Raw genomic sequence first — 19936 nt, 5'->3', positions numbered from 1 at the left:
CGAAGATATCCGATGGAAGATAGAGCCGCGAGCTTTACGACATTTCTGATAGCAGTCATGTGATTTACAGCCGGTCTCCACGGAACGACGTGTTTTCCGCGAAGAAATGACGCGAATCCCTCCTTCGCCTCCCTCCCACCCACACACACACACACATACACACACACAGAGAGCTTACGAATTACTACCTGCTAGCTAGCTAAGGTGGCTGCCGTGTAAAAGCAGATTCTATTTTCGTTTTTCCTCTCGTTTCCTTTCTTTTCTTCTTTTTTTCTTTTGCAGATATGTCGAGCCGAAAAGGTACTCGTCTAATGGCAGAGATATGACGGTCGTTCTGAGACGAGCCACCATTGGCCTCACCGACGAGGAATACATGGACGTCTCTTATTACTTTCACGATGGTAAGCCGACTATCTTTCACATCTTTTCAACGATTCGAACGTTACGTATAAAAGTATCGGAGAGGTTTTTAGATCGTTACATCGCTGTTTTCAATAAGATCTTGCCAGTTTTCAGGTCCTAATGGATAATAGGTTTACTTCGATTCTTGCAACTGTCATACGTACATGGTATATGGAGAAATAAACGTTGTTTCATTGGGTTTTTTTTTTCGATGGAAATTGAACTATAGTTGCCTGTAATTTTATAAACGTTATCGATAGACTATAGATATTTATACAAACTCATATGTTTACGGATATCGATGAAAGCTTGAGTCAAAATAATTATTCTATAAGAAATGTCATCAAATTTATTTCACTTTTCATACTTTATGTATTTTTGTATCTGTGATCATACCTGCATATTTACATTTATCGCAAGTGTATAAAAATTCATAGTTTAACTGTAAGGTTAGCAGGAAATTTTATGTGAAGACAGAAAGAAAATCGGTAAATGATCAATATGTAATAATTTGTGTTTTGAAAGCTACGTAGCCAAGTATCTGCTTCTTCTACTTTATTTTATTACCACCATGTTACAAGCTGACGTCAAACGATCTGATTCGTAAGAATGGCTGGTTAGCTGCTTTCAAATTGAAATGAAAAGGTATAGTCAATTAGAATTTCTTCATCCCGTCAAGCAAACAAAATTCCAATTATACAAGGTTAATTAAGTATTGCGTAATGAATAGGAGGGAAAGAACACAATATGCAGCCGAGATATTTGAACCACCTTTTACTCCACAGTCAGCAAAGGTGTACGCGTAATCAACGTTGATTGTTCGATAAAAAAAGTAATGCGACTGATTGCTATACAATTAGTATGTTAATGCAAATGATATTCGAACAAAGGACCATTTTCATCCAACTTTCTTCGATATATTTCCTAATAAAAACACGAACGCAACTCGATCATATCGAAAGAATGGTATTGTTTCGCCATTAAAATTTCAACCTACTCTACGTGTACCCTCGTTAACTTGTACTTTCTCCATAAAATAATATACAGTCGATCAAAAAGAAGTCGATGAAACATTTTTTAATTAAAACGAACTGAGCAAGGAATTTTCATTCGTGTCCAATGCTTCGAGGATTAATTTACGCGGAGGATACGATCGATACGAGAAAGAAGAGAAAAATCATGCGGCAGTATCTATGCGATAGATCAATTATTTCGACTTCTATTCTTCGATCGAGCTATCCGAGACCAAGTGCTTTAGTCTGGCTGCTAATTACCAACGACTAATTACTGCCCCTGTAGGCCGATGTATCGGACCATCCGAATCCTTAACCGGATGAATATAGATGCGTCCGTGCACATGATAATCCGAGAACCTAGTTGGCTCGTGGCCAAGAACGTAGCACTATCCATACAGCTGCATTTACGGTCATTGTAGGCGTACAGCGAGCGTACAACTCGCGTTTCCTAAAATAATATCCGAAAAAAGAGCTTAATTTAACACTCATGAACATGTGATTTAAATTAAGATAGTGATATTCAAATCTTGCAAAAGCAAAACTGATCAACTCTGTCTTTTAGTAGCTTTTTAATTTCATTACAATAAGTTACTATTCGATCAATGTTCGATTCTCAAAAGACAAAATAAACGAGTTAATTCGCTACAAGAAGATGACTTTAACAACAGCAAATTTCAAAATACATTGAAAGAATATCATTTTCTCCTGCCTTTTAATTGATCGTAATCAATGTTAATCACATGAATGCAAATTAACGATCAATGTGTATTTTTCTAAATTTCTTATACCTCAAAATTAGTATTCCTAAATTAATAACACGTTTCTATTAAAATTAGTAACCCTAACTCGCAATTATAAAAGTTGACAAGCAGAACAGACAACAGAACATCGTTATCTACCATTCAGTTTGTTCTATTCTTTGAATAATCAATTTATTAGCACCAAAGTTTATTCTTGGATCTTTTTATACCTCCATATACCTATAGTTAGACACGTAACCATCCGATAGAACAGAACCATAAGATGCTGCCATAATGTTACCCAATGGTGGCGAAAAGAGACGGGAACTATTGGTCGTTCGATCGAACGGCTATGAATCTTTTATTGGGTCCGATTATCGCCGTTCACTCCTTCGTAAAGTTTTCTCTTCTTGATTCTCTTGAAAAATTTGGAAGGCGATGGAAAGGTCTGGTACGAGACGAGGGTTGGAAAGTGGTGCCAAAAAGTTTACGAGAGCTTCCTATTGTCTGATAATTTGTTAAGTAGAAAAGAAACGTGAAGATAGGTTCGTTTATATTTAAAGAGATATTCTTTCCTACTTTGAAAGTAGATTATTCTGTAAAGCAGCTACTTATACTAATTGCAAGTGTGGCTTAAATCTTACGCGAAGAAAAAGAATAAGAATTAAATTGTACGATTTCTTACTCGAATCAAGTTATATTAAGTTAATTAAAATTATCTAATTAAAAATAAAACGCGATAAGCTGTGAAAAAGTTATTGACAACCCCCATATCTGATAACTCCATATAGTGTCTTTCGGCTTAAAAGGGGCGGAAGATCTTCGATATTATACTACGTCTTTACCATGTAGCAAAGATAAGAGCCTTTGACGTAATACTGCTACATCCTTTGTCATGTGTGCTACCTTAATAACGGAACCTTGGAACAAAGGATGCTGAATACGTAAATTTTCTTTGTTCTAAATTTCATGTATAATTTAACGAAACGTAATTCGCTTAGATTCAATGAAAAGAGATTGCATGTGGTAATTTAAAAGAAGGAAAATAAAGTATAGCGTCGAATTTGATCGTGATCGTATAAGGAGATCGTAATATATCGGAACGAACATATAGATGCGCGATTTGAATTTGATTGTCGTATGAAGTTAAGCCAAAAAAGAACCGCGTATGCAAATACGGACACGTTCATTACACACCTGCACCGATTTTATTCGCCTTTATGGGGTGTCCATTAAATGGAAATCGATAATCCAGCCTGGATTTATCCTGTGTCGCGCACAGAAAAACGCAATCATCCGAAAAATCACTCTTACGCCGACGCAGACGCGTAATGATAAACGATGAAAATCGTCAGACTCCCCGATGAATATTTAATAAAACCAGCATCTCCTACCAATCCCTGTACGAGGACAGAGTTAATCGTAGTGAAACTCTGATAACCCATTGCTGAACTACCTAAATTCGAAACGTGCAATTTATATGAACAGACTTTTCCGACCTATTTCAGTCTTCTCTTTGACGTTTTTATCTGGCTACCTTGTCGCGCATTATTTCATACTTGTTCATTTTACGAACAGTAACTTAATAATTACTAATATTAGCGAATCGATTAAACACAAGCGAAAAGTAATATTGGTACGTGGCCGTTTCGACAAGTCCATGGAAAACTTTTTCCGGACATGTTGGCCATTGATTAGGTTTTTCAATTTCGATTGCGACCACGGAGTCGGACTTATCGATCGAGTGACGAACGCCGTGTTCAGACACGCGTATACCGCGTGTAAACGTAATAACGTTGACGAACGACCACGACATCCGTCAATCATCGTCAAATCGATGCCGGCAGTTTGTCGCCATGCTGACTTTCAATTCGTGACATTTTCCCGTTATTAACGGTCACCAATTTTTTTCTCCGGACACCATCATTGTGTACTGATGACTTTGTGTTACGAAATAATGCCATCGAGCGCTACTGTTTGCCGATGGATCGAAAGCACGGCGCAGATCGATCTATCAAACGTTTGGTGAGTGGAAAGTCATTAATTATTCTTTTTAAATATCAATTTAAAATGAGAAGATATCTTCCTAAATATCTTAAACGATCAAAGAGAATGAATTGTGAAGATGATGAGTTTCATACTTGCGTGTCCCTTAAATGTTTTAACTTGTTTAAATTCTGCTTAATTTTCACTTGAATTTTCACTCTAATTTATGAATTTGCAATTTTGAAAAGCTTGCGATTTTCACTAAAAATTGAAAGCAATATTTTTCCTTTTCTTTTTAGTTAGAAACATAGTTTTGAATGTCACAAATGTATAATCTGAATTAATCTTTTATTTTTAGAAGAAAATGTACATAATATATATTCACAATATCGTATCATTTTCTAAAAGATTGTTTGTACATGGAGAAGATTTACTCTACGATGAAATCCCGAAACGATAATAAAGACATGTCAGATTGATCGACGAACCACGATATCGTCATGCATTTATGCATCCGACCCAAATATTATACGAACATTGACTCGACTTCTCGATTAATAGAATATTCTTTTGAGAAAGAATGTACGGCCTAGAATAACACTATCGTGCAATTTTTCTCGCATGCAAATTCACCGATTGTCGCTTTTAGGATCGGTATTGCCGTAATACCAAAGGACAATCTATCGGTGCGTAAAATTTTATCTCATCCTGAGAGACCGATTTCCTTATATACGAAAACTGCTCGACCACCGACCTTCGCTCGCGATGGCCTCGCGAAATTTTCGCATACGAAACGAAACGTGCAAATTTCGCTTTCGCGGCTGTTCTCCGCGAAAACGCATCAAAGTAATAAATTCGTTCGATATTCCGGCGAAAAAAGAAGATATGAAAAAGAAGGATCAAAGTATTTCCTATAAACTTGCTGGGACTGAAAATAAGAGTATTTTTTTGGTAGCTACTTTTTCATACAACTCCTTTTTCTAAAGAAAAAGATTTGCGGAAAGATCTCATTTAGCGTCGCTGCTTTATTCGAAAATATTCTTCGGAAATCAGGACTTTTACGTATTTGTAGATTTATTACGAAATCGGATCCTATTTTTTTATTTGTGCAACTTTTGAGACTCGGTGAACAGAACTTTGAATCAGGCACAACTTTGTATCCAGGAAATATTTAGTCAATTGAAAGAAATGTGTGATTTTGTAATGTTTGTAGGAGTTTGTTAACGTTTCGTAGAAATGATCAGATCGATGAAAATTTCGAAATTATTTGAAAGCATCTTACAGTTTTTTTAAACCGACACTGCTTAATTTTATCATCAGTTATTTTTCGTAATTCAAATAATTCAAAGCTCGACGTATTTCTCAATTGAGATAAAATGAAGCCTGTAAAATATAAAATAAAATGAAATAATCGAACAAATCGACATTCGACTATTTATAGATACAAATATTAAAAAACTGCAAATGCTGCGGAGGAACGTGCAAAGTAAATATCCATATATTCGATTTCATAACATTTGTTTACATAAGTATTTGACTGTAATTAAAAAGTGAGATATTTCATATCACCATGGAAGCGTGTAAATAAACGTGAAAGATTTTTTTTCAATATAACTATATTATTGTTACGATAAATTAAAAAGACAATTTATTAAAAATAAATCTAAAAATTGGATGCAAAATCAACATACGTATATTTCTGTATCATTCTACGTATGATATGTATAAATATTCGAATTGCATTACGCTAGTCTTAATAAGTATAATACGATCGTAAAAGATCGAAATACACAGACACGTTTTGTGAAATCATATCTTAAACAGGCATTGCATATACGAAACGAATATGCAAAACGAAAATGTCCTTAAAATGAAACTCGAGGAAAGAACTTAGAGGAAGGAAAAGAAGTTAGAAACATGGAAAAGTTAGCAAAAATAGGTGATATCGGAGTGTTCTCGCAGCGAAAGTTCCCTTGTTTCCGTGCATACACGAGACCGATGTCTTCTGAAACTCTTGGAGGGGAACTTGCGTAAAGAAAGAACGAGAAAGGAGAAATGTTTCTATTTTCCTGGTAGAAATAAAATTCTTATAATACCAGAGTCTTATGCAAACTGTAATTAAATATCAAACTTTTAATTTCAGTAACTAGTAATAATTATAGCGGAGAAAGGAATAGTTTTGAGTACAAAGGAGAACGTTAGATTACTCATAATCATAGTTTTTATGTAGTTGTATGCGTTGTTGTTATAATAATTTATACTTTAATCTTGCAAATCTCGAAAGAGTATATTTCTAAATTTAAGAACACCAAACGGTGAAAATTTTAATATAACGCTTTTCCTTATTTACTGCTTCGGATTTAGTAAAATTGTCAAAGAAAATATTATATTATACTCAAAGTATCATCAGTTCAAACTTTCAAATATTTCCTTAATTTTTATACAAAAACTGTAGCGAGAAGTATGTACAGGAATTGCGTTAATAACCATAAGAGAGTGAATCGTTTGTACAAAATTCCATCTCATCGCAAACATGTTTCCTATTTTACTTTATTAAACACGATTCTGGAAAACTCACAATTAACGCTCATGTTTATTTACTGAGGTCGCATCGCGCGCAGAATTTTGGTTACCCAGCGCAACAACGCGCGGCGAGCTTTTACAACGTGACGAGTTCACGTTTGACGTATCGTTCGCGTCACTGAAATTACTCCGCTAATTTAACCGACATCTCGCCAACGTTGAATGACGAAATCGTCGTGCGACAAAGTATCGCGCGCCTCGATTGCGCGGAAATGAACTTGACGATATAGTACCGTGCATTTGACTTTAATATGACCGTCTATCGGTACAATTTGCTGCAGTTTGTATTACATTTATGTCTTATAAATGATGATATAAATAAAGTTATATTATACTGAGTTTTAACATAAATTCATCCTGTTTTTACCTTTACTAAAGTATATATAAAAACAAGAGGAATTTATGTTACAGTCCAATATTCAGTTTCTCTCGTTTAAATCGTTTTTTCTCTGAAACCTGTGCTCCTGAGGCTTTGCTATTGACGATTGTTACCAACTATAAATTATGCATAAAGGTATAGCGTATAAACCTAAAAGAAAGTAAAATGTGTGAAAAAAATAGGAAGAAGAATTGTCTTTAAAAAAACACAAATTAATTAGAATACTGGCGTTTAAGTAGAACAGGAAGGTTACCAACTAGACGCGAAACAACCAAATGCAGAGTAAACGGCGCTCGAATACTCGTTTAACCACAATTATTAACTTTCTGTGGTTCAATTTCCACTCAAAGAAAATCATTTTATAACAGAACTACGAAGAAATAAAATAAAAGAGATTAAATATGAAATGGTAAAATTATTTAACGAACGATTTTCGTTAAATATCATGTTGGTTGACGGGAAAGTGATTTATCTTGCAATTTGACCGGTTGTCAAAGTATCGGAAATATATAAAAAAGATGAAAATAATCAACACGAAGTAATTAAAACCGCCGTTTAAGTAGAATGGGAAGATTGATAGTCGGACAGGCCGAACCGCTAAACACAGATTAAACCATCCTCTAATATTCATTTAACCAAAGTTATTACCTCTCTGTAGGTCAATTTTCATGTAAAGAAAACCATTTTACAATAGGATTGCAAAGAAATTGAATAAAACACATTAAATATATTCGATGAAACGTAGAATCGTTTAACGAACGATCTTCGTTAAATGCAACATTCGTTGGAGGGAGAGCGATTTATCTGGCAATTCGACTGGTCATCGGAGCATCGAAAATAGTTTTAATCCTTGCGACGCCGGCTTCGTCGATTGAATTCGTATCGTTCAACGACAGCAACGACTTGTCGATATTTCAGAACGCGAGGGTGGCACTCAACAGCCGGCCAGCGTGTGCGACGTCGAATATTACGGACTGACGTCACCGGTGAAGGGTTCCGTGGTACATCCGGAGCCTCACCGATTATTCGCCATGGAGGGTCCCATAAAATGCAGGCAGCACTTCATTCCAGCAGCTAATCAGTCGGTCATCATTCGCGTAAGTTTCACGATTCTTGTTTGCCCACTCGAATTCAACAATAATCCTTTGACAGAGACATTTTTCGGAGAATGATCGAGTCTATGCTTTTTATATCCCATCCGATATTTTCTACGAACCTCCTGTATTTCTTATTCATTTTAAAATGTCAAGCTTCTTAATTCTGTTTTATTTTGTATTTTTTTAAATAGACATAATACTGTACGAATTCATCCACCGATCAATTTGATACTTGGTATTAAATTTTGATACATGTTTCATCGAAATTTCCATATTTCCACGAGGCGATCGAAAAATACACAAAGAAGACTATAAATCATATTTTCAAAATCAATATGTTACAATAATCCTTAGATTTAATTTGCCCCTCTTGGTAGTTTCAAAAATATTGCTCATAATGTAAAAATACCGTACGCCTTGATATAACTTTGGCTTCTACAAAACTTTGTCGACTACGTCTTTGGGCTTAACATGTTCTTTCCACTTTTAGCCATTTTATATTCAAATATTCCTTTTCTAGTCATAAAGCGACATTAAAATCAAAAAAATCCGCAAGAACACACTTATCACTTTTCTTCCTGCAACCTTCATCTGTATATTTCGGAGAATTTAAATCCGAATCTACTTCTACGTCAAGCTCATCGAATTGAATGAAAGAAAAGAAGAAGTTTGCGTGAAAGAGAAGAAGAATGGTGAGAAATTCATAGAACAAGAGAAAGTTCCATGGATTCTTGCGAGAATCTTGGTTAGACAATGCCAGATCGTGAGCGGTCGTGGCAGTCGTTGTTGTTCCTCTGTCCGTAGATCGAGAGCAGCTCGAAGCAGGGTCCGAACAACCCTTGCCAGACCAAGTGCGGAGACAGCGGCTGTCACTGTGTCAGCAACATAACCCTGGAGAACGTGGACCATCTTTTGCTTGTCTCTGAAACCGGTCACATCGTCACCTGCCTCTGTGGAAATTATCAGGTAAACGCTAGACTTCCTATAAACTTTACCTACGGTTACCTATGAGAATTCCACTGTTCGTTGTCTCCGTGCAAGGAGCACGAGCCTTTCTCAGTCTTTTTATGCAAATATCCTGTGTCTAAAAGGTTCGGCAGAAAGAATATATTTTATAGCTTTTGGTTTATTTCATACAATTAGATAGCGGTAGTATCAAAAAGTAGAGTTTAAATGACACGATCAAACTTCGGTGTCATATTCTATTCACAAAGGTCAACGATGCTGTATCTACACGATCTATTTTCATTCTTAATCACATTTTGCCAACGTTAAAAAATTTCTTTAAAACAGTTTAAGGACAATATGAAAGAATCTTTGTTGATTTTCGTACCTCGTCGTGCCACTTACGTTATTTCTTTAAACCATCAAGTATATTTTTGTTTGCTAGAACAAAAGTAAAAGACTCAAACCAGGATATAATACCAGAATTCGACAATGTACTTCGGTAATGCCGTACCTAAGTAAATGAACAATTCAAGAAAGCTATATACAAGTTCATTCAAATATCAATGAGTTTCTCGTTCCAAGAGTAAACTATTCAAAATCGTGCGGTACTTCGATCTCGATGATAACCGGGGAGATCGTCGATGATCGAGATCGTTTAATTCGAGAAACGTTCGCCCAGCGACCCTCTCCCTTCTCTTTTTTTTTTTTTTTTTTTTTTATTTTCTCCGCCTGCCACCCACCGCACTTTATTTCTACCGCCCACGTTCGACTGTCACCGTTTCATTCAACTTTCATTCACGGACAAACGGCCCGGCTCACCGATTGTATTGGCGGAGCACTGAATGCGCTCTGCCATTTCTATTCAACACCTATTCCATCAACCGGCGTGGAATTACTTCGAACGATTTCACCGGCCGCTGAATAAAACAAATAATGCCGACGTGTACTGAGCGAAAGTAGACAACGTAGACAAAAGAGGAGAAATTGTTTTTTAGAGAATCGAGTCGGGAGAAAGAAAGAAGGCCCTCTGTCAAATCTATTTCCAAACCGGCATTCGTTCGTCATCCAGAGCGAAACGCGCGAATTTTTAACGGACGCGTTTCTATCGATCGTTCGAGAATCTTGCAATTTTTTATGTTTCAAGGCCATCTTATTATGTTATCTTATTTTGTTGCAATCTTTTTCTATGGAGTGTACTTATTATGAAAAGCAATGAGGGATGTTCCTTTGAGATCATAAGGATCGCAGGAACTGCTACTGACGAGTCGATTCCACTTCTCAGCGATTTGAATGAACCAAAATCGATCAAAATCAAATCAATCTTTGTAACATCCTATAAATAAAATTACGTCGTTACTTTTGGAATTTTTTGAATAATATTATATGACCAGACAGCAGTGATATAAATATAAATTATGTTACAAACTAATATTAATTATGGTACGAAATTGAATATGAATGTCACGTGGAGTTTCTAGAACAGTACTGTAAAATCAAGAGGCAATGATAGAAATGCAAATTAAATTACTTGTTGATTTAAAAAACAAGTCATTTCACCCCTCCCGGTAGAAGTGGGTGTACGTCAATCATCGGTTGTTCCAGCGTTAATTTCTCGATGATCGACATTACGAATTGGATCAACTTCTATACAGAATCTAGTAGAGTAGACTTTTCTTGTACTATGCTTATACTATATTATCGTCGATTGCTTTTTAATCCGGCAAACACCCCTTTATAATTATCAAACAGCTGAAAATAGTATAAATTACGTTCATAACGGATAAATGGTCTTGTACGAGAATATTAATTCCTCTCTGAACTCGATAATAGATATTAAGCATTGCACAATTTTCGTTCTGAATATTCATGTTTAATCTACAGTGTTAATATTGTTTCGTAACGGGACATTAAATAAACTCGGAAACCGCTTTCTACGCTTGAAATACAAGTCAACTGGTATAGTATGTATCCCACAGGACTGGCTGCCAGTCGGTATCCGTAGTTGGACACCAGTGTACATCGAATGGTCGAGGTCCTCGAAGGCAGGCCTCAATTTCCGTGCGGCTTACGAGTTTATCAAGGACACTTACTGCGGTTATCACACAACGACCAAGCCGGAAGGCGAGGTCAATGGCGGTGACCTAGCCAGCAGTGGCTTAAAGCTCAATCAGTATTACCAACAGAGGTGCACGTGGATCTTAGACTCTTTGACGGATCGACAGCTCACTATCGAAGTGAAATCTGGCCAAAGCCGTAAGGAATCTTTTATTTTTACTAATACTAATAAAAAAATCTTTAGAAATATTCATCCCTAATACGTTGATTTCTGATATTATAGACGTCACTGACGATTGATCATGCATAGGCATTGCTCTAATTATCTTAATTAAACAAACAAATATATTTGCGAAAGATTCAAAAAGAATCAACACTGACGCCAATATAAGACACAGGCACAGCCAATCGACCGTTTCTCGTACCAATAAACTCGCGTCTTCGTATTTATAAAAATACTTGTTTCCTTCCACTTTCTTCCGCACAGTTTGCATCTATACTGCATCAAGAACATAAGATCAGAATTACAGAAAGATATATTATTATATCCTTAGATATACGCCGCTAAACAAAATTGTATCCTTTTGAGTGGTGAAGTCGAAAAGAGAATGGTAAAGATACCTTTAAAAGACCCCAAAATCTTACTTCTCCAAGCTCTCCGAATTTCCACCAAATCCAAAGATGCATCGTGCGCGATTCAGCGGCAAATCAAAGGCGCCCACTTACCGTAACCACGCTTTGTCCACCGGCGAATTTCGTTCAATTCGAGCCTTGGCTACTCCGTTGGAATTTCGATCCGCGCCATTGAGCCCGATATGGGTGCGAATCGGATCGAAAGGCCAGCGACAAACGAAAGCAACCGGGTAAACAAAAAGGAAAAAGAGGTTAAAAAGATGGGTGGAACGGGTTCTTCTGGGGAAGAGGGTGGCCCGAGAACGAATGGCAGACAGAGCTGGAGATTAAAGGGACTATTGGACGCGGCAGGACAACGAGAGACAGAAAGAAGAACCGGTCGTTCCGAGCGGTCTTTAAAGAATCCGGCTTCCCTTTTTCCCTCGATTTCCTTTTTCTGCCGGTGCTCCCTGGCCTTTTCTGGCCCTCCTTCTCCCGTCTATCTTCATTGCTCGCCTATATTCGCACCATGAAACAAACGCTAGAACGTTGCAAAGGAACGAAGCTGTTGGAACCAGTCAGCCCCAGAAATGGCTTTCGCACATTGGCCTCGATCTCTGTTTCTATTCCGGGCTCGATGCTGTTTTCTTTTATTCGCCGGATTCCTCGACACGACCAATCGTCCACGTTTCGTGAACGATGAATTCACAGAGTAAGGCAATGGTACTCGCTTCTGTGTTTGTGTATAAGTGTGTCTAAATGGCGGATACAGGGTTCTTAGATTAATTTTAAGGATTGCAGGATATGTGATTTCGTGTTCTTATTAGTTAGGCGACATTTCGCTCCCTTCTTTTTACTTTTAGCAAAGTACATAAAGTAGATTTTTGTGTCAGAACTTGATTTAATAGAAATGTATCAAATTAAAAGATTTATAAATTAATTACGAGCAGCCTTTGAATTGGACCTCCTACGTATGAACTTTGACGAGATGTCTAAGGACTAAGTAAGGGTTTATTTGAAATCTACAAAATATGTTTCTCTAAGCAAACATACCTCTTTTATTTGTCTGATCATTGAAGAACCTTATTCTACTTGCTCGAGTAAAATTGAAGATTAAATATAAAAAAGAAAACAACAGAGAGATGAAATTTAAAAATTCGAAGAAACACAACTAACAAATAACAAACAAAGTACTAACTAACCGAACCGTGTAACTAAACAAAGCAAGATAAAAGTGGCTGATGCTAAAGAAACAAAATATAAATTAAACATTGGAACGTAATATAATATTGATGTCTGTTTCTGTCTTGCAGTTTTGCACAGTCTGTTTCATCAAAATTTCGATCGATCAAATTCGACGAAGTGCGCGTACCACGAAAATATAACAGCACCGAGCCGTGCATTAGGTTTCTAGTAACTCGATATCCCAGGAAAACTCCAAAGCTCGTGTTGATGCGTCAACGGAAAAAAAAATGAAAAAAAGCTACAAATCCCTGAACGCAAACTCCAAACCGAGAAAAAAGGATGCGATTCGCGATTTGCATGCGTCAAGAGTTGGAATTTTTTCAAGCCATTGATATTCAAACATTTCGTGAAAATCATTGAAAAAGCTCGTATGTGACCAAAAACTATGTGTGTGGCCAAAAAACGAAAAATCGTTTCCCAATTTCTCTTCCCGGAATAGATTTATCATTCGTAAAGCAACAACAACAGAAAACACGTTCACAGAGAGAAAAAAAAATAAAATAAAAGAGATCGAAGGTATAGGTATAGACCAGGCATTTCTATGTGTGCATTATTTTTTACGCTTCATCGATAGTCATTCGTTTTTGTTTACAGCAGCGTTGCGAAAACAGTTCTGCCGTGGGAAAAATTCGTCGGGCTATGAATGATACTAAAAAAGAGAGAAAAAGGAAACGAAACATAATACGTATAGAAACGCGCGAAAATTATACAGTCCCGAATACGTTAGCGAACCAATTGCTTCCAATTATACCGTGCTCTCGATGATTGCTGAAACATCGATAGTCCTTTTTACAGACACACGTCAAACGTTACATCCGCGGCAATTGATTGTGAAACGACCTCTCTTAATTGGTTGTTCGGCGACATTGATGCGTTTCGTGCTCGTCTCGTGAAATGGTCACGTGAAAAGCGAGCATTCTCGATGACGATTTAACTATACCCATTAACCTCGTATCTTCCCTTCTCGTGCTATTTTTAAATCTGTTCAATACTCCATAACCGATTTTAAATTATTCCAATATAAATTATAACTGACTATAGCGCAAAATCGTTATTTCATCGTAATTTAAATAAAAGGATCTTAAATTTTTGAACGGAATACCACATAGGAAAGTTTCAACGGAATAATCCTCCGCAGCTTCCATAATACCGTCCATGTAGCTTTTAAAAGGTTTTAATAAAGTAATCCCAAATTTTAAAAGCGCAATACTACGCAAATATTGCAAGAGCGTAATCTCCATAGTTTCGACGTAAAGCCGCCTATGTGACCTTTTTTTAGGAAATAAAAGGATGCACAACCATTGCTGATTCTTGTGTTCTTGGCAAAAATTCGTGATAGCCAAAACTCTCCTTTTTGTCCTTCTCTTTTTCTTGCTTCTAGGTCCTTGCACCGCCTGGAATTTAACAATACACGAATACAGCAAGAACGGCGATCCAGCTGGACTCAGGTTGCACACGTTCTGCTCGAGAAATATCCACAAAAATTTCACCCTGCCATGGAAAACGAACACCGTGGTGGTTAGGTGAGTTCCGTTCGATGGACCGATTAGCCGGAAGTTCGCGGAAACTTCGTCCATCGACGCCGACATAACGACAGTTACGCGACACTTTCCGCACAGAGATTACGACGCCGCGGCCTGAATTATAGGAGCAATTTATATCGGCGCGCGAGCCCAGTTTTTGCGCCGATGTAACGGCAACTTAAAAATCGATTGCCCGGAAAGATTTATCCAGCGCCGATGGGGAATCGTTTCGAAGCCGGATAAGTCGCACGGAGATTACATTTGTCATGGTTTGTGTATCGATACGACGTTTCCTGAACGTGGGAAGCCGCGAATGGAATTCCTCGATGTTTCGCGCGCGAGTCTGGTGAAAGATCGTTTTGTTTTTGTATTTTCGCGGATGAAAAATCGCGTTCTGGCTTGGTCTTGATGGAGAGTCAGGAATAGCGATGCGTTTCAGAGAATACGACTTCGAGAGCGCATCGGCAAGATCGTACGTTCTGCCGTGCTTCTTTTATTCGTTTCTTGCGTATTTTGATTTGTGTTCGTTTTAGATACGAATATTTCTTTATACATCCAAGGAAGAATAATATACAAATGCCAGAAGAAGATAACACTTACTTCAAGATATATATTTTCCATCTTACAATTGTACATAAAATATCTAGAAATACCTGAGAAAGATAATGTATAAAACGCGTAATCATTTTATCTTTGTATGTTGTAGAACTGTGCTTCGATCGAAATACCGTGATCATATGTACTCGCGTGGCTCACTCGCGTCAAGTTTCGAAAAGAGACGAAAGAATGGAAAGAGAAACCTAATTATATCAGACGCGATATTCGATTTCTAAACAGATGCTAATCGAGTATCAAATAAATAATTCTCAAGAATATCAGCTGTTTGACTGACTTACAATAACAGCAGGCATCTGTTCAATGATTTTTTCAATTTTGTCGAAGTTAACAGGCACGAGCGGAATTGATTAAAAAATATATATAGTTAAATTTAAGATAATTATAAAATGTTATGGCAATATTGTTACATCTGTTCGCAGATTGCAGGCTCTAGGAAGGACAGCACCGGAATACACGATGAAATGGCGCAGTCAGTTTGTAATCGCAAACACGCACAAGAGCGAACCGTCGCCCCCACCGGTACCGAATCATGTGCTCCGCTCCTCAACCGGAAACAGGTTACTGAAAGCGCGGATCCTAATTCTGTTCGCGATACTCCTCGCCTACGCGGCCGGTTGTTGAGTGGATCAACTCGACACACCGTATCCGTACACGTTCCTGTTCACGATGAGAGGCAAACTACTGCGAACGAGCCTAAGACTTTTAATAATATACACTACACACACACACACACATACAAAATATCATACTAACGAGGTTCGTGTTTCCTCAAGAAAAAACTTCTTTCAGCTATTCAGTTCTCTGAGAAATAAAATATAATGTAAAGTTTAAAATAGTAAAGCGTTTAAAGAGAGCGGAACGATGATCGCGTAAAGTGAGGCGCACTCTATGGAAATTTGATAAAGTTTCGTGTTAGTTTGCTGAAATATTACGTTCGCTAGCATTGTGGAGAACTTGCCCGTAAAAGTTTCAGAACCACCGCGCTGGTAATCACGGAGCACACTTTTGATAAAATATTGAAATCAATCACCATGAATTTACCTCGCTTTTATATCGTACGAGAACTCTATGTATTTATATCGAATAGATCGTTTGAAAATAATTACCGGTTAAACGAAGTCCTTTGGACGGTAATATTCAGCAATTAATTTGTAAAAGTTTATTATCCGGTTTGCAACTGAGTTTTTCACGTAGAATGGAAATTCGTCGTGCCGATATAAATGTCGATTAATAAAACGCGTAATGAAGATTAATTCGCAATCGCAATTTCACGCGAGGCAAGGCCATCGAATATGACTGATCGAAGGACACGAGAATTCCGAAACAATTTAGTCCAAGTTTTTCAAGTATTTTTCGATTACCAACCTTTTAACATATTGAACGTGTTCGGCGCCGTCACGTGCCGGTGGATGTTGATAAAGTTAAAATTTCATCGGATAAATTGACACAGATAAGGGAACGTTATTGGCAAAGAATGAAAGGCATGAAATCGAATTTTGGAATTTCACGCTCTAGTCGAATTATATATATATATATAAAATAAATTAAACGCGAATCAGAAAGAGAGAAAATATATATATACTAAAAATCAGTCGGTGTATGTATACCACTCGTTTTAACTATAAGAGTCTAATAGAGCATGTACATATTATACATACATATGCATATACATACATAAATCTATATGATACATATAGAGGATGAGACGTTCACGAAGAAACATTTAAACGCATCCATCGTCATTAATATCGTTGTACTGTTTTTAATTTCCTCCTTAATTTTACAAATACGAGGATTAAGCCAATTTAAAATTTCATCAATTGGCGCAAACTATCGTAAAATCAGAAATTGTTTTTCTTTCTATTCTTTATATACGCAGATATATTCAACGTTTCTTTCTAGACGTCACATCCTGCGAACGCGTATGAATATAATTTAATAGCGATTTAAAGTAACGAGACGAAACAAGGGGGAGGGGGAAAAAACGCGATGCACGGATTTGAAGTAGCAAGAAATCACGCGTCATCACTTTCACGCAAATGCCAAAATAAACGTGTAAGAAGAAGTTCTATATAATTATAGGTCCTTGTACATACGTGGATAGAATAGGTAGGATTTGTACAGAGTATCACGAACTACGTTAAGACCTCAGCATTATTGTAAATTACAATTTACCGTAAAACATAGCGCGAACCCGCGAACGAAGACAGATTGTATTTTAACGAACGAGCTTCGAGTGCCCGAGGCACATTTCGAATAATTGTTAACGCGTTCGTCCGGAAGTTCATCGAAAATCTCTTCTTGCTTGCTTAAACAAAAGAGAGAGAGAGAGAAAGAGAAAAAAGATATTCGCTGATGAAATGAACGATAAATGAAACAAATTTCCGAAGAATATTTTACGAAGAAGAAATTATTTTGATTTACTTTCGGAGACGCGATTGGTCGTTAGATTAAGATGGAAATAAAGGCTAGACTGTGAATGTTTAATATACGTATCGACTAAGAAGGAAAATATTAAACTAAACAGGCAAACAGGCTAATCGAATTAAAAAGAACCATCCAACGGTGCGGAAATGTTTCCACCGGTTTTCATACGTTTTACAACGCCGTCGTATTGCTACCATTATTTGTACAGAATATTACGAGTAATATTCTTTGTTTCTGAATAACAATATGCCGTGGTTTGTGACTGTATGGTATGGCGAATTCTGTTATTTATTTTACGTCGTCCTTTTATACTCTACGATAACACGAGCTGTATTATTTCACTGCGAAATAATACAGTTACCTTACCAGAGATTTTAATGCCTGTTGAAACTTCTGATTAAATCGTGACACGTATTAGACGGTCTCGTGTTTCGCGAGATACGTCGAATCATTACGAACCTTCGACATTATCGATTGATCCCGATACTCTCGTTAACGTTTCAAGCTTTCGTTCATTGCGTTCGAACAAATATAATCTGCACGATTTGTCGTTTAACGTTTTTCTTCTTTTTTTTAAATAAATAATAGAGAAACGTGTGCATTAAGAATTCGTTATTAATTTTGAAATTGTTGAGAATCGATTTACATTAGCGAATAGAAAGACTGAATTTTATCAGAGTGCAATTTATACGTATATCGTTGGAAGGCTGGTAATGATCGATACGACTAATCTATACGAAGGATAGCAGTCAAATCGCGTTGATGCATACGCATGTTAAGATTTGTATAATAAACGAACAAGCTCGAATAGAATAGTCGGCAGTCTCTTTTCCGCAACCTCGTCGAAACAGAGATGAAAGTCAGACTGTAATTAATCGGCGTGCTAAAACGAGAGTATCGTTATAGGAGAAAAGAGAAGAAGAGACGCGCGTTTAATAAATGTAATTAATGTCGGCCAGGAAAGAGGGGCATGTGATTTAAGTGACTTGTGTTTGAAATCGGTGAGTCGTTTCTCGACAGAGATTTCGTTTGTTCGTAAGGAATCGTCGCTTAACGAAAAACCAAGAGAAACGAAATTACGTGTGTACCGTTCCTTTTTAAGATTACTCGATCACGTCCTCACAACGATTGTAATGCGATCTGTTCCTTCAATGGATGTACCGGTTTTGCACAAGGCACGTCTAACTTACGAAGAAAAGATATATGTTACATATATGTACTAGCCGCGTATACTTAAGACACAATAAATAGTCAATTGTTTCATATAAAGTACGAATAAAATAAAACAGAAACTACGCGTTGTTTGTGAATTTTCACCTGAATGTTTGTCATAGCGCACCAAAGTCCCGAAGGCTCGGGGATATTTAATTTTTGGATTCGATCCTTACTTTAACATTACCAAATGTATGTGGCATTAAAAGAAACGACAGGTGAAATGAATTCTTTATTTTACGTAACACGAAAGAATTTTTCGTGCAGGCAAAAGCTTGGTGTAAGGAAAATTAATCGATGGATCTCACATTTCCTTTATATCTATAATCATCTCTAACTTCGCACAGCGTCAGGGAAATCGATGGATAAAATTTACCAATCATTGCTATTGAGTAGAACGCAAGAATTGTAAAATCCCTGATATTATTATAATAATCTCAAATACAAATGAACTTGGTTTCATTCTCTTTTAAAAAAATCTTACTCAACCACGCGTAAAGGTTGATTAAATCGTATAAGGTGATTTGATAAAAAAAGAACGATTTATTCACATACGAGTTTTAATACAATCTACATACATATTTATACATCCTACGGTCGAAAGATGAAACATGTACATCTACAGGTAACGCATCTGCGATTTATTTTATCCTCTCTGATGCAAGGTGAAAGTCTCAAATAACAATTCGCTAATATCCCATAAGATTGGTTCAGACAAAAACGACGTTTTCGTGTTATATCGTAATTGTACTCTCAACACGTACTATTTGAGGAGTGTAACAAACATTCAACAAAATGTATCCATATATACAATACATCTAATTTCGCTATTTAAAAGGAAAGAAAAAGAAAATTATATATCAACATACAATATATGTAGTATCGGGGCCAAAAGGCCCAAGGTATCGGCCGAACTGTAAACAAAGTACCGTTCAGCATCAATACCGTTGGGTCTTTTAAGTGGACAGTTTTCGTGAAAAGGCTGCATGACCTTGACCACGGGGCTTTCGGGATACCTGTTCCGAAGAACGGGAAAAGGCAAAGAGACGTTAGAGAGTGTTAGTTGAGATGCCGAAGTGAACGGATGCCAAGA

General features: G+C 36.9%; 1 protein-coding gene across 13 annotated transcripts in view; it reads left to right on the top strand.

Moving 5' to 3' along the window:
- Positions 1 to 18926, top strand: part of LOC126918437 (uncharacterized) — a 266330-nt gene extending 247404 nt beyond the window's left edge. For all 13 annotated transcript variants that reach the window (XM_050726334.1, XM_050726326.1, XM_050726332.1 and 10 more), the window contains exons 12-17: positions 283 to 401; positions 8025 to 8203; positions 9008 to 9169; positions 11128 to 11404; positions 14445 to 14586; positions 15624 to 18926. In XM_050726334.1, the coding sequence (XP_050582291.1) occupies positions 283 to 401; positions 8025 to 8203; positions 9008 to 9169; positions 11128 to 11404; positions 14445 to 14586; positions 15624 to 15825 (1081 nt within the window). In that variant the 3' untranslated portion in view covers positions 15826 to 18926. The remainder of the gene's footprint in view (positions 1 to 282; positions 402 to 8024; positions 8204 to 9007; positions 9170 to 11127; positions 11405 to 14444; positions 14587 to 15623) is intronic.
- The last annotated feature ends 1010 nt before the right edge of the window (positions 18927 to 19936 follow it).

The sequence above is a fragment of the Bombus affinis genome, chromosome 7 (genome assembly GCF_024516045.1).
Source record: "Bombus affinis isolate iyBomAffi1 chromosome 7, iyBomAffi1.2, whole genome shotgun sequence".
NCBI lineage: Eukaryota > Metazoa > Arthropoda > Insecta > Hymenoptera > Apidae > Bombus > Bombus affinis.
The sequence above is the reverse complement of the archived record's forward strand: the minus strand, read 5'-3'. Positions and strand labels throughout refer to the sequence as shown.